This window comes from Anabrus simplex, chromosome 1 (genome assembly GCF_040414725.1).
Source record: "Anabrus simplex isolate iqAnaSimp1 chromosome 1, ASM4041472v1, whole genome shotgun sequence".
Taxonomy (NCBI): domain Eukaryota; kingdom Metazoa; phylum Arthropoda; class Insecta; order Orthoptera; family Tettigoniidae; genus Anabrus; species Anabrus simplex.
The window spans coordinates 33,211,306-33,225,355 of record NC_090265.1 but is presented as its reverse complement, the minus strand read 5'-3'; the positions used below and the strand labels follow the sequence as shown (position 1 = coordinate 33,225,355).

The 14,050-nt window shown below is 40.7% G+C and overlaps 1 protein-coding gene across 1 annotated transcript; it reads right to left on the bottom strand.

Moving 5' to 3' along the window:
- Positions 1-11,981: 11,981 nt before the first annotated feature.
- Positions 11,982-13,816, bottom strand: LOC136860343 (F-box and leucine-rich repeat protein 13-like). Its single transcript, XM_067138751.2, has one exon. The coding sequence runs from the start codon at positions 13,800-13,802 to the stop codon at positions 12,363-12,365; it is 1,440 nt and encodes a 479-aa protein (XP_066994852.2). The 5' UTR covers positions 13,803-13,816; the 3' UTR covers positions 11,982-12,362.
- Positions 13,817-14,050: the final 234 nt, after the last annotated feature.

Below are 14,050 nucleotides of genomic sequence, written 5' to 3'. Positions count from 1 at the left end.
ACCACTTCATTTGGAAATCCATGGATAGTGAGATCCGTACCCTTGTCAAGTCCTGTAAGATTTGTAACATCAGCAAACCCGCCCCGAATACCCATCTAGGTCTCTTGTCTTCTGAGCAAGCTTCTCGCCCAATGGAAAGACTGTTCATGGCCTACATCGGGCCGTTCCCGAGATCTCGGAATGGTCATCGTTTCATACTTGTGTGTGTTGATGCCTTTTCGCGTTTTACGTGGCTGTTCCCCACTCGGATGGCTAACGCCAACACCACCATCTCGTGCTTGAAACAGATATTCGCCTCGTTTGGACCCTGTCAATTCTTGGTAAGTGATAACTCAAGAGCCGTTACTTCTGCCCATTTCCGGAATTTCTGTTTTGATCTATCCATTGCTCATGTAACCACTACCCCGTATTACCCGGAGCCCAATTATGCTGAGAGAGTGAATCGTAACTTGCGATCTGCCCTCATCGCTTATCACTCCTCAGACCACTCCAAGTGGGATTCCTCATTAAATTGGTTGTCATTTGCATTTAACACTGCTGTCCATGAAAGCCACAAGCAAACCCCTGCTTCGTTAATGTTGGATTTTACTCCGAATTCTCCCCTATCTAATCTATGGTCAATTAGTGATCTTCTGCCCGACGATGCCAGCCCAGAAAAGATCCGAGCTAATTGGCACCGTGCACGAAAGAACTTGAAGGTTTATTACGCTAAGGTCCAGCGTAATTACAACCACGGGCGAAGACCGCACGAGCTCTCTGTGGGAGACCAGGTATTTATTAAAACACATCCCGTCAGTAGTGCTGCGGACCATGTAATCAACAAGTTGGCCCCCAGATTTCGAGGTCCCTGCACCATCTTAAAGTTCCTCACCCCGGTAAGATTATTGATGAGCGATCCCGAAAGGAAACGGATCAGCAGAGTCCACCTCTCCCAGATCAAAGTACCTTAAGTCTGGTAGGGAGGGGTAAATACCATTGTTGGTGACCGTGTAGATCTAGTTGTAAACTATTGGTAAGAGTTTAGTTAATAAGATAATGATAAGTTTATTGTAAGGTATTTATAAGGTTTTAATTATAAGGTAATAATAAGTTTGGTTGTAAGTTAGTTGTAAGTAACTGTGTACTTGAATACCTTAGGGATCCTCTAGTGTAATAGATTTAGTATTATAAGTTAGGTAGGTTTTAGTTTAGGGTCACTCCTTGCACTTTTTTCCCGTTACTTTCAGGTTTAGGGTAAACTCCTATAGTTTCCTTTCACCCCCACCATAATCTTATCAAATGAATTATTGATAGCAGTGCTTACCCCGGGGCTAGTGCCCTAATATCCCTGGTGTGCGAGGGAGAGTCCCTACTGCATACTCATTAAGCCACCCTTTGGGTGACTGCGCAAGAGCTTTGAGCCCAGCAGCATACTTTCCTTAAGTATTCCCCTGTCTGCTGCGGTTTGTTTGTGTTACAGTGGCTGCAGTGACCAGCTTCTTCGAACAGCAACCAGAAGTGCCAAGTTGGGAGGCACACTCTGTGCCTTGGGCACTACCATGCCGCACCACGATCCTGTGACGTACGTCCTAGTGGAGGCAGTCGGACTGGACGGTGTCTCATCCTGCTGCTTATCTGGTGCAAGATACCACTGGACTGCAATTACTTGGCTACCTGGATCGGACTGAAATTGAATGGAGGCTGGCGGCAAACGGCCGTGTCGGCAGCCGCATCATCAGCGAGAACCTGTGGTCTAGCTGTGCTGTGTCTGGTGTGGACAAGTGGTGCAAAATACTTAGTCCGTAACTCGCCTAATAGGAGGCTTTGGACGCTGTTTGGCAACAAGTGAGAATTCTCTTGATGACCAACATTTGGCAGAAGGAAAGTGTGTACATCGTTTGATGGACAGAGCACTAATTGTCTAAACAACTGTGAAAGGGTCAGAAGGCATTTTGGAGTGTAATGTGACTATCCATGTACATTTTGTGATATTTATTGAATAGGTGGATCTATGAACACCTTTTCATTTATGAAAATTATTGGTGAAGCGTAAAATCTTGGCTACTAAAAGGACCTGTGGTGTGCTGACAGAGTGTTTGGTTTGTTCTCAGAAAGTCTACTTCAAGTAATAGTGCGTGTTAGAGTAATGTATCTTTACCATCTGTACTGTGTGGGAACATTTTATCGCTTTCTTCCCAGGGAAACTATGTTAATGTTCGAGCGTGGCTCGACCTTCGGGGGGAGGAAGATGTCACAGGTGAACAATATAGTGGAAGTGGAAAGTGTTTTTTGAAGACTTTATTTGTAAAGTATGATATAATGTTTTATTTGTAATGACCTAACCTGTACTGTGTAATATTTGTAACATATGCATTTATATATATAATTCGTTGGGGCCATCAAGGACCACGTTAAGTCATGTTGCATTTGACACTGAACTTGGCCTTCTTTAGAGCCCAAATTTCCCTCATTCTTTGTGAGTGGGCCTGCTTACGCTCCTCTGTCCAAGGGGCACCGTGTCTTCTCTTTGGTTGCTCGTCTCGGTTTAGCCCGTTCGTCAATATTTTCTTACGGAAAAGATCTCTGTTAAGGGCGCCTTCAGTAGAGATATGTAGTATTTGCAGGTCTTTTTTGGTATTTCTAAACCAGGGAATTGTGGTTTTGGGGTTTGAATAAAAAAAGTGAAAGATTTCTTTAGTTAACTTTCTTCCGTCCATTCTTTTCAGATGACCGTAAAATCGTGCCCGTCTTTTTCTGATTGTGTCGGTGATTTTCTCTATTTTGCTGTAGACTTCCTTGTTGGATCTCTTTTGATGGACATTTCTGTATTTTGATCCCAAGATTCCTCTCAAAATTTTGCGTTCTCTTTTCTCCAGTTCTTCAAGGAGTCCTTTATTGGCATTTAGAGACAGGGTTTCGGCTGCATATAGAACTACTGGCTTCAGAACTGTTTCATAGTGACGTATCTTGGTGTTTTGGGAAAGACATTTTTTGTTGTAGATTGTGCGGGATGTTTGGTAGGCTATTTCCAGTTTGCGTACTCGCTCCTGAAGTGCTTCTTTATCCAGTCCATTTTTTATGATGATCTCACCCAGGTATTTGAATTTGTCTACTCGGATGATGTCCCCGTATTTTGTAAATAGTAGATTTCAGTTCAGTATTTACTGCAAATATCCAGAAACGTTTCTTACGGTGTGTGCCTTTTGTGGGTTATGTGTTCTAGAAGGAATTTTCTAACTATTCTGAAAATGGAAGATTGGCGAACGTGTGTATTCGAGAATGTTAGTTAAAGTTCGCGACGGGAGTAGGAATTGTGATGGGTGAACCTAGGAGGGGATGGGCGGACTCATGCATTCTGACTGGCTACTCCAAGACCAGGGGTTACCTATATATACTGTAGAGAGCGAGGCAGCGTTCGTGATAATTCGGTCTTGTCTCGGCCTGATCTGCCTTAGTCTGTGTTGGTCTGCCTGAAGTTTTGCGTCGTGTGCGATGCCTCGCTTCCGGGATGGCGCACCTTCGGGTAAGCACTCTTACTTTCCGTTCCGGTTAAAATTTCCGTAATGTTCGGTTGTTACTTCGTATAGGAGTCTGCCCTAGTAAGGCGCCATAAATAATTAATTTGGCGAATCTAGGTTGTATATGTATATATATACAGGAGGAAGCGTAATTCGCGCACTCGGACGTCGCAGCGCGACTCCCCACATGCCAGCAATAAAAAAATGTCTCTTACAAAATTTCGTCTTGCGAGTATATCCGGTAGAAAACGGACGTTAAAGAGTAGCAATCTGGCAACACTGTAACCATATGTAGGGTAACTACCGCCGTCAGCACGGCCACGTCGTGCTGTACAGTTGGTGCAGTGGGTGGAGTTTTTGGTTGGTATACAGGAGGTCGATGGTTCGATCCTGGCTTGAGGCGCATTTTTTATTTGCTAATTTCCATCTGACATTACCTACTGTGATACAGTAAGACACCGTTTCTGCGGTCACATGTATCCTACATTTACAACATAATAATAATAAAAATAATAGTCCGCCTCTGTGGTGTAGTGGTTAGTGTGATTAGCTGCCACCTCCGGAGGTCCGGGTTCGATTCCCGGCTCTGCCACGAAATTTGAAAAGTGGTACGAGGGCTGGAACGGGGTCCACTCAGCCTCGGGAGGTTAAATGAGTAGAGGTGGGTTCGATTCCCACCTCAGCCATCCTGGAAGTGGTTTTCCGTGGTTTCCCACTTCTCCTCCAGGCAAATGCCGGGATGGTACCTAACTTAAGGCCACGGCCGCTTCCTTTCCTCTTCCTTGTCTATCCTTCCAATCTTTCCATCCCCCACCAAGGCCCCTGTTCAGTATAGCAGGTGAGGCCGCCTGGGCGAGGTACTGATCATTCTCCCCAGTTGTATCCCCCGATCCGATGTCTGAAGCTCCAGGACACTGCCCTTGAGGCGGTAGAGGTGGGATCCCTCGCTAAGTCCGAGGGAAAAGCCAACCCTGGACAATAAACAGATTAAGAAAGAAAGAATAATAATAATAATAATAATAATAATAATAATAATAATAATAATAATAATAATAATAATATTAATAATAATGTCCGCCTCTGTGGTGTAGTGGTTAGCGTGATTAGCTGCCACCCCCGGAGATCCGGGTTCGATTTCCGGCTCTGCCACGAAATTTGAAAAGTGGTACGAGGGTTTGAACAGGGTCCACTCAGCCTCGGGAGGTCAACTGAGTAGAGGTGGGTTCGATTCCCACCTCAGCCATCCTGGAAGTGGTTTTCCGTGGTTTCCCACTTCTCCTCCAGGCGAATGCCGGGATGGTACCTAACTTAAGGCCACGGCCACTTCCTTCCCTCTTCCTTGCCTATCCCTTACAATCTTCCACAAGGCCCCTGTTCAACATAGCAGGTGAGGCCGCCTGGGCGAGGTACTGGTCATACTCCCCAGTTGTATCCCCCGACCAAGAGTCTGAAGCTCCAGGACACTGCCCTTGAGGCGGTAGAGGAGGGATCCCTCGCTGAGTCCGAGGGAAAAGCCGAACCTGGAGGGTAAACAGATGATGATGATGATGACTAATCTCTGGGACCATTGGAGGAGGGTACAAAGAAAACAGGTTTCACATCTAGTAGATGAAGTGGTGCGAATAAACTCACGCCCACGACGTGGAAATGGCGCCTTTCAAAGCTGGCCAATCAAAACGATTGTTCGTCCATTTCTAGGATCGTAGTATGTAAGTGCAAATGGTTTCTAGAGGACCCACTGCAATCGCTGTTGACGATTAAGATGCCAGATACCATACCACCTGGACTACATTTACGAAATAAAAAACATACGCCTCAACCCAAGATCGACCACTCGACCTCCTGCATGCTAACCCAAAACTCTATCCATTGCACCAACTGTACAGTACGAGCAATGTCTGCTGACAGAGGGAGTTACCCTACATGTGGTTACAGTGTTGCCAGATTGCTAATCTTCAACGTCGTTTTTCTGCCGGATATACTCGCAAGATGAAATTTTGTAAGATACATTTTTTTATTGCTGGCATGTGAGGAGTCGCGCTGCGACGCCCGAGTGCGCGAATTACGCTTCACCCTGTATATACACACATTTTTGTAGTGTTAAACTTCTGTGTTTTAAGACCATCTTTAAAACAACTGTATTTCAAATACGTTTTTTCTACACGCGATATGGCTGAAGATGACATTTAAATAGGTCGAAACTAGTACCATTAAATGTTTATTTAATAAACACTATTTAATTTGTATTGAAGAGGTGGATTTAACTCACTTATTTTAATTTGTGATGCTTCATTCCGACTGTGAGATCGATTCTATAACCTCTTTTGTTGTCGTGTTTAGACGCTCTCATGTCAATTCTTCTGGAACTCCCATTTGTTGACACGCCACGAACTTCTTCGTACCTTTCCAGGAAGCTCCTCAGGAATGAATCTCATTTTTACGATGACGGGCATTTCTTAATGTATCACCTTAAGGGCAGTCTCCCATGACATGGACCAGTGTTTAATTTAGGCTGCCGTCTTGAGATCGCCCGTAGATAGTTCTGAGGAAAAATTAGCTGTCATTTTCATTGCCTCGCACCATTCAATACATGTAGGACCTTGACCTTGATGGTACTCCACCCAGGTGTTGCCAGGAGTATTTTCCTTATACAGCTCTACTCCTAGTCCTTTAAGGTGATTTACACTACTTAACAAATTGTCCTTTGCAGAGGTCACTGCATATTTTAACTGTATCACTGGTTTTCTGATTCAACATGGAAGTAGGATTCAGGATATCGCACGTACTCAATCTATAATCTCAGCCGCAGAGTCCCTAGTTGCAAGTACGTAATCATTTGCAGTCCTAATTAGTGTGCTGTAGGCTGACTCCCCATTCGGCTTTAAATAGTCCAAGGCCTTTACACTTCTTTCCTGTGTACAATGCACAGTCTGGAAAATCTGTCTGTAATTGGAGTATTTCTTTTAGAGCACTTAATAATTTTGTCAGAATCTCTCAGAAAATAGCGGGTAATGTATTTTTCTCGGCAGTTTGAATTGGGTAAATTAAACAGAGACAAACTGCTGTATTAAGGACTAAATTTTTCATCAGTCGCAAATATATCAATGAATCTAATTTATTGTGAAGATTATTTATGACAAGATTTGAGTTAAAAGTAATGGTATGTCTGAAAGGCATGCCAAGATATTTTTTGTTTTTTCTTGTTTTAAGCAATGGATTACAGTATTTTCTTCAATCACCAAATCATTGTCCTCAAAATCCCCTTTTCAATACATACAATATGTTCTTGGACTTCTTAAGATTTGTACGTAGGCCAATTTTCTGAAATAGTTGTACCGCCATCCTGGTCAATTCAATTGCTACCTCTTTATTCCTCCCTGCAATGACTGTGTAGTCAGCAAAAGATTATAACTGTGAGAGGTAGTAAGTGTGGACAGATTGATTTACCATACTGCAAACACACGCTTTCTTCCAAAAGCTAATCGAGAATGTAGTATATGGATAGATTGTACAAATCTTGCGATAGTGGAGAATCTTCAATCAATCAATACTGATCTGCATTTAGGGCAGTCGCCCAGCTGGCAGATTCCCTATCTGTTGCTTTCCTAGCCCTTTCCGAAATGATTTCAAAGAAATTGGAAATTTATTGAACATCTCCCTTGGTAAGTTATTCCAATCCCTAACTCCCCTTCCTATAAATGAATATTTGCCCCAGTTTGTCCTCTTGAATTCCAACTTTATCTTCATATTGTGATCTTTCCTACTTTTATAAACGCCATTCAAACCTATTCGTCTACTAATGTCATTCCACGCCATCTCTCCGCTGACAGCTCGGAACATACCACTTAGTCGAGCAGCTCTTCTTCTTTCTCTCAATTCTTCCCAACCCAAACATTGCAACATTTTTGTAACGCTACTCTTTTGTCGGAAATCACTCAGAACAAATCGAGCTGCTTTTCTTTGGATTTTTTCCAGTTCTTGAATCAGGTAATCCTGGTGAGGGTCCCATACACTGGAACCATACTCTAGTTGGGGTCTTACCAGAGACTTATATGCACTCTCCTTTACATCCTTACTACAACCCCTGAACACCCTCATAACCATGTGCAGAGATCGGTACCCTTTATTTACAATCCCATTTATGTGATTACCCCAGTGAAGATCTTTCCTTATATTAACACCTAGATACTTACAATGATCCCCAAAAGGAACTTTCACCCCATCAATGCAGTAATTAAAACTGAGAGGACTTTTCCTATTTGTGAAACTCACAACCTGACTTTTAGGCCCGTTTATCAACATACCATTGTCTGCTGTCCATCTCACAACATTTTCGAGGTCACGTTGCAGTTGCTCACAATCTTGTAACTTATTTATCACTCTATAGAGAATAACATCATCCGCAAAAAGCCTTACCTCTGATTCCACTCCTTTACTCATATCATTTATATATATAAGAAAACATAAAGGTCCGATAACACTGCCCTGAGGAACTCCCCTCTCAACTATTACAGGGTCAGACAAAGCTTCACCTACTCTAACTTTCTGAGATCTATTTTCTAGAAATATAGCAACCCATTCAGTCACACTTTTGTCTAGTCCAATTGCACTCATTTTTGCCAGTAGTCTCCCATGATCCACCCTATCAAATGCTTTAGACATGTCAATCGCGATACAGTCCATTTGACCTCCAGAATCCAAGATATCTGCTATATCTTGCTGGAATCCTACAAGTTGAGCTTCAGTGGAATAACCTTTCCTAAAACCGAATTGCCTTCTATCGAACCAGTTATTAATTTCACAAACATGTCTAATATAATCAGAAAGAATGCCTTCCCAAAGCTTACATACAATGCATGTCAAACTTACTGGCCTGTAATTTTCAGCTTTATGTCTATCACCCTTTCCTTTATACACAGGGGCTACTATAGCAACTCTCCATTCATCTGGTATAGCTCCTTCGACCAAACAATAATCAAATAAGTACTTCAGATATGGTACTATATTCCAACTCATTGTCTTTAGTATATCCCCAGAAATCTGATCAATTCCAGCCGCTTTTCTAGTTTTCAACTTTTGTATCTTATTGTAAATGTCATTGTTGTCATATGTAAATTTTATTACTTCTTTGGCCTTAGTCTCTTCCTCTATCTCGACATTATCCTTGTAACCAACAATCTTTAGATACTGCTGACTGAATACTTCCGCCTTTTGAAGATCCTCACATACACACTCCCCTTGTTCATTAATTATTCCTGGAATGTCCTTCTTGGAACCTGTTTCTGCCTTAAAATACCTATACATACCCTTCCATTTTTCACTAAAATTTGTATGACTGCCAATTATGCTTGCCATCATGTTATCCTTAGCTGCCTTCTTTGCTAGATTCAATTTTCTAGTAAGTTCCTTCAATTTCTCCTTACTTCCACAGCCATTTCTAACTCTATTTCTTTCCAGTCTGCACCTCCTTCTTAGTCTCTTTATTTCTCTATTATAATAAGGTGGGTCTTTACCATTCCTTACCACCCTTAAAGGTACAAACCTGTTTTCGCATTCCTAAACAATTTCTTTAAACCCATCCCAGAGTCTGTTTACATTTTTATTTACCGTTTTCCACCGATCATAGTTACTTTTTAGAAACTGCCTCATACCTGCTTTATCAGCCATATGGTACTGCCTAACAGTCCTACTTTTAAGACCTTCCTTTCTATCGCATTTATTTTTAACTACCACAAAAACAGCTTCATGATCACTAATACCATCTATTACTTCAGTTTCCCTATAGAGCTCATCTGGTTTTATCAGCACCACATCCAGGATATTTTTCCCTCTGGTTGGTTCCATCACTTTCTGAATCAGCTGTCCTTCCCATATTAACTTATTTGCCATTTGTTGGTCATGCTTCCTGTCGTTCGCATTTCCTTCCCAATTTACATCTGGCAAATTCAGATCTCCCGCTACAATCACATTTCTTTCCATGTCGTTTCCCACATAGCTGACTATCCTATCAAATAATTCCGAATCCGCATCAGTGCTACCCTTTCCCGATCTGTACACTCCAAGTAAGACTCCTCTTTGTAGAGATCGGTTTAGCTCTCCCTTTCAATGTCTCTACTTTAGTAGTGTTGTCATTTTGTAAGCTCATTAAGACTTGTCAGTTTAGAAGGAATCAGTTCATCAGCTCGAGTCATTCTGAGATGTTCGTGGCCTATAATACTGATTGCGTTCGATATAACTGTGACATTACCCTTTTCCTCTTTAGATGACCGGAGGAATCCTCGTAATATAGATGTATTAATTAAAGTTTGTGGCTGATTACTAAATACACTTGATTCTGGTTAAAACTTATAAAAGATCCTAAGTGTCCATCGAGAACTCTTTCAATAAACTTCCTAATAACCAAGCAAATTGTTATTCATCTCCAACTAAAAGGTTGCTAGCATCCCACTTCTGCACAACAAAATCATTTGACCCTTCTTTAAGCAAGTTGGTACCTTCCCTCTTGGCATTCTTGTTTCGATCATAGCAATTATTTCACAAACAAATCATCCCTAATGACTAACAAGAACATGGTCAGGTTCTGCTGCAATATCAACAGCAATTCGGCGAGTTGCTAATGCTATTTCCTGCTTTGAGATGGTGATATGTATCGTCCAGTTCTACTCTATCAGTTTTACTCATTTTAAGTGTATATTTACTCCTTACCTCAGAATTTTCCACAGAAAATGCTTTCATGAAATGTTCATGTATCTCTTTACTTTCAATCTTATCTCTTGCACTACAGCAAATGTAATGTATCTTGTAATAATAATAATAATAATAATAATAATAATAATAATAATAATAATAATAATAATAATAATAATAATAATAATAATAATAATAATAATTGTACCAGGCGGTACACCTCAACGCCGCTAGTTCAAATATTGCGCCAATTGAAACTCCTCTATAGGAGAAAGCCTGAACTTTAAAAAACTGTATTAACTCAACAGTTTCTCCGAAGATGGCTCTGTGTGAATTTTGATGTGTTTTTGTTTGTAATTGATCAAAAAGTGTGGACGTTCTCTACCAGATGTCTCTACTAAAAACTATGATTACGCACTCTGGTGCGAAGGAATGAACTTTCTTGAAGAAATTTTGTATTCAAAAGTTGTTGTCTTTACTAAATTTTGTTCTTTTATTTTTAGGGTTGGCAATATTAATCCTTCCTTCCGCCAGTTTTAAACTTAGCCAATCCCAAATTTCTTTAATTAATTTTCAGCCAATCATGTATGTTTTCTTCGATATGGATATGTAGCTCTAAGCTATCCAATAAAGTTGAGGGGGTGTGTCTATTCATTCTTGAAAGGTCTCGAATTTTCCACGAGGGTATAAAAACTGCTGTTTTTCCTGTCTCCTGGCCACTAGTATAACATCTAACTCAGTGTGTGAATATGTAGCAGGGGGCGAGAAGCGCCTCGTTCTTCAGACAGCAGCATCTTTATATCTTGCTAGCTTAGCAGTTTAACTCTCGGGGAGGGTTCGAAACCTTTAATATGTGATCTACCACTTTAAAATGTAAATTCCTCTTCTATGTGAAAACTACAAATCTCTTTCACTGTAAAGCGGGGATAGAGAGTGCTTTACCCTCTCGAACTCCCCTTCATTTTGAAATTGAGGTGACCACGTTTTTATAACCGTTTCTTCTCGTCCTTAATGTATTAAAGTTTTCTCATACGGGTCACCTCCCTAGCTTGGGACTAGCCCCTGTGTATCGGCCTAGAGCCACTTCGGTTTTAAAAGTGTATTTGGAGTGCAAGTTCACGCCTCCAGTCCTCTCTGTACTTTGGGCCAGTAACTTAACATGTTGTTTTATTTTCATTGCGAAGGCCCTGTAGGTTGGGTATTAAATACCCCTGTTTCTTTGTGTGCCTTGAGGGCAGATAGAAGTGAAATTCGTTGTGGCCTTTGATAGGCTTGAACTTTGAGAGCGGGTCTGCTCTTTCCTAAATTTGATTTCTGTGTGCCCTTAGGAGGCTTAACATTGTAATTTGGAGCAAGTGCTCCTTGGCATGATGGGGTTTTATGCCCCTTTGTTCAATTTTGTACCTTGGTAAAGTTGGGCTAATAGCTCAAGGATTGTGATTGTGGGGCTCGAAGCCCAGACGTTGTAATTATCCCCTAACACTTGTAATTTCTTTGTATCTGATTTTGGCTTGTTGTTGGCTTGTTAAGTTTTCAAATTCTATGTTACCATTGTTAAGTTTAGAAAATATAACCTTTGTTGAAATTTTAATTCATCTTTCGAACTTGTAGTTAGACCCATTCCAGCCTGCACCTTCTTTCACCTCTGCTGTTCCACAGATACCTCGGAACAACAATAATAATAATAATAATAATAATAATAATAATAATAATAATAATAATAATAATAATAATAATAATAATAATATCACTATAAAACAGAGGTTGTAGCAATTTATTCTTTTGTTGCTATTTCACAGACAACAGAAGATGTGGTATTAATTTTTAAATGCAGCATTTTCTTAAAAATATAAAATACTAGCTTTTGTCATTTATCACTTTATTGTAAGATTGCATTCATGGAATAAACATATTTGGAAGAGAGTGAAGTTTAAGAGTTGGACGTAGCCATGCAGTCACCCTGCTAACCACTGAACCTATTGTGTTTACATTAAATGCCCTCAACTCTCACACTTTCATCCTGTGAATTTTGGTGGCACTTGAGCTTGCCGTAACTGTATGGGTATGTTAGTATTAAGATCTTTGGACAGACAGTTATGTTCTGCTGTATTTGACAGTTAAACCTACAGAAGTTCCAGGGATAACCCACTAAACAAATTCATTCATTGCAAGTTCTAGTCAAGCTTGAGCCGCCTCTCCAAGTGTTGGTTCATCAACAGGAGGGCACATGAACACAACATTGCTATCATCATGCCAAGCAAACGGATGATATTTTTTGTATTTTATAAGCAAATGAGGCATAAGCCTCTTGAGGTCTGTAAGAGATTCTTGATCAACATTCTCAGAATACATTAAATCAAGAACTCTTAAGCGTTTCAGAGTAGAAGGAAGTAAATGAAGAGGCAGCCCACTAACATCACAGTTTGACAGATTCAGAACTTGAAGATTCTTCAAATGAAATAAATCACTGTCCACCTTCAACTTCTGACAATCATGAAGATAAAGGAACTTCAGACCCTCACATTTAATAATGCTCTTCATCCCGTGCCTACTTAAACTAGAATGTGACAAGTTGAGATTTTCTAAGTCTTGAAGAGTGTATACAGTTTCCACGGAGGAATCGGATAAGTCATAACAATCTGTTATATGCAGAAGTGTAAGATGAGGACAGTTTTCTATAATAACTTTACCAAGCTCATCACTGTATTCTCCATATTCAATAATACGTAGTTCCTTCAAGTGACTCATTGCCTTGTTGCTAAAGATGCCTACGATATCACTCAGTGTTATGTAATTCAGTTTACTTAATGTTAGTGATGTAATACCCCTGGACAAAAACTTGAAAGGTTCAAAATGGGGTTCAATTTCAATGTCCATGTAATCATTACAAAATTCATTATAATATGAATCAATATGTAAAGAATTTAAAGACCTACAGACTACAAGGAGAGGGATAGTATTCATCCAGTCAGCACTCGTCCATCCAACAGCCAACGATACCAGCTGGTCCTTCTTCCTATCAAGAAAATATCCAAGATCATCATGGGTGTGCATTTCTCTTAACAAGTTCAAATGTCTCAGGGCAGGACAGCCATCTGCCAGAGGTTTCAGCACGGCTGGATATTCCCACTGGTCAGAAATTTCACCAACCACAAGTGTCTGAAGGTTTTCAAACCTAGCAATGACCTCTGAACACTCTACTTTGTTAAGAACTTCGTTAGGAAGGTGTAAATATTCAATTAATGGACATTCCTGAAGAAGACTATTCAAAACACCAACACCAAACTTCTGACGTCCATTCAGTTCCAATCTTCTTAGATTATGGCAGTGGTCGAGAGCGCCATGTAACACCGAGTAGTCAACCGGTCTCGCTCTAAGATTTAATGTACGCAACTTAGGAGCCTGACGAAGCATTGTAATTACTTCTTTATCATGTTCCACACCTTGTTCATTTGGAACGTATGTCAAATTGATCCATAAATCACTGAACTGGACAACATGTTTCCATCGTTGGCAGACATGTTGCACCGACTTCATTAGATGGGAAAATGTAAAGTACGAGAATATTTCCACCAGCACATCATCAGGCAAATCATCTATGGTGGTGGTTGGAGACATATCAGGCACTACAGTGGAATCTGCAAGAGAACAAAATGTTTTAATATCAGCCCACCACTTCATTCTCAAAGTTCCAGAATGTTCAGTTTCATTTGGCAATGAGCAATGTTAAAAGGAAACATAGGCAGGGCTGTCAACACTGCCAACAGTTGATAGGGCACCCAAGAATTAGCACCGCTGCATGGGGTCAGTCTGAGTCACGTACCTGCTAAGTAGCAGAGGCTGTTTAAGAAAGAGTAGTGTGTAAT

What these genes read in the sequence shown, in the direction of transcription:
- LOC136860343 (XM_067138751.2), bottom strand. Translation starts at nt 13,802, where the DNA reads ATGTCTCCAACCACCACCATAGATGATTTGCCTGATGATGTGCTGGTG.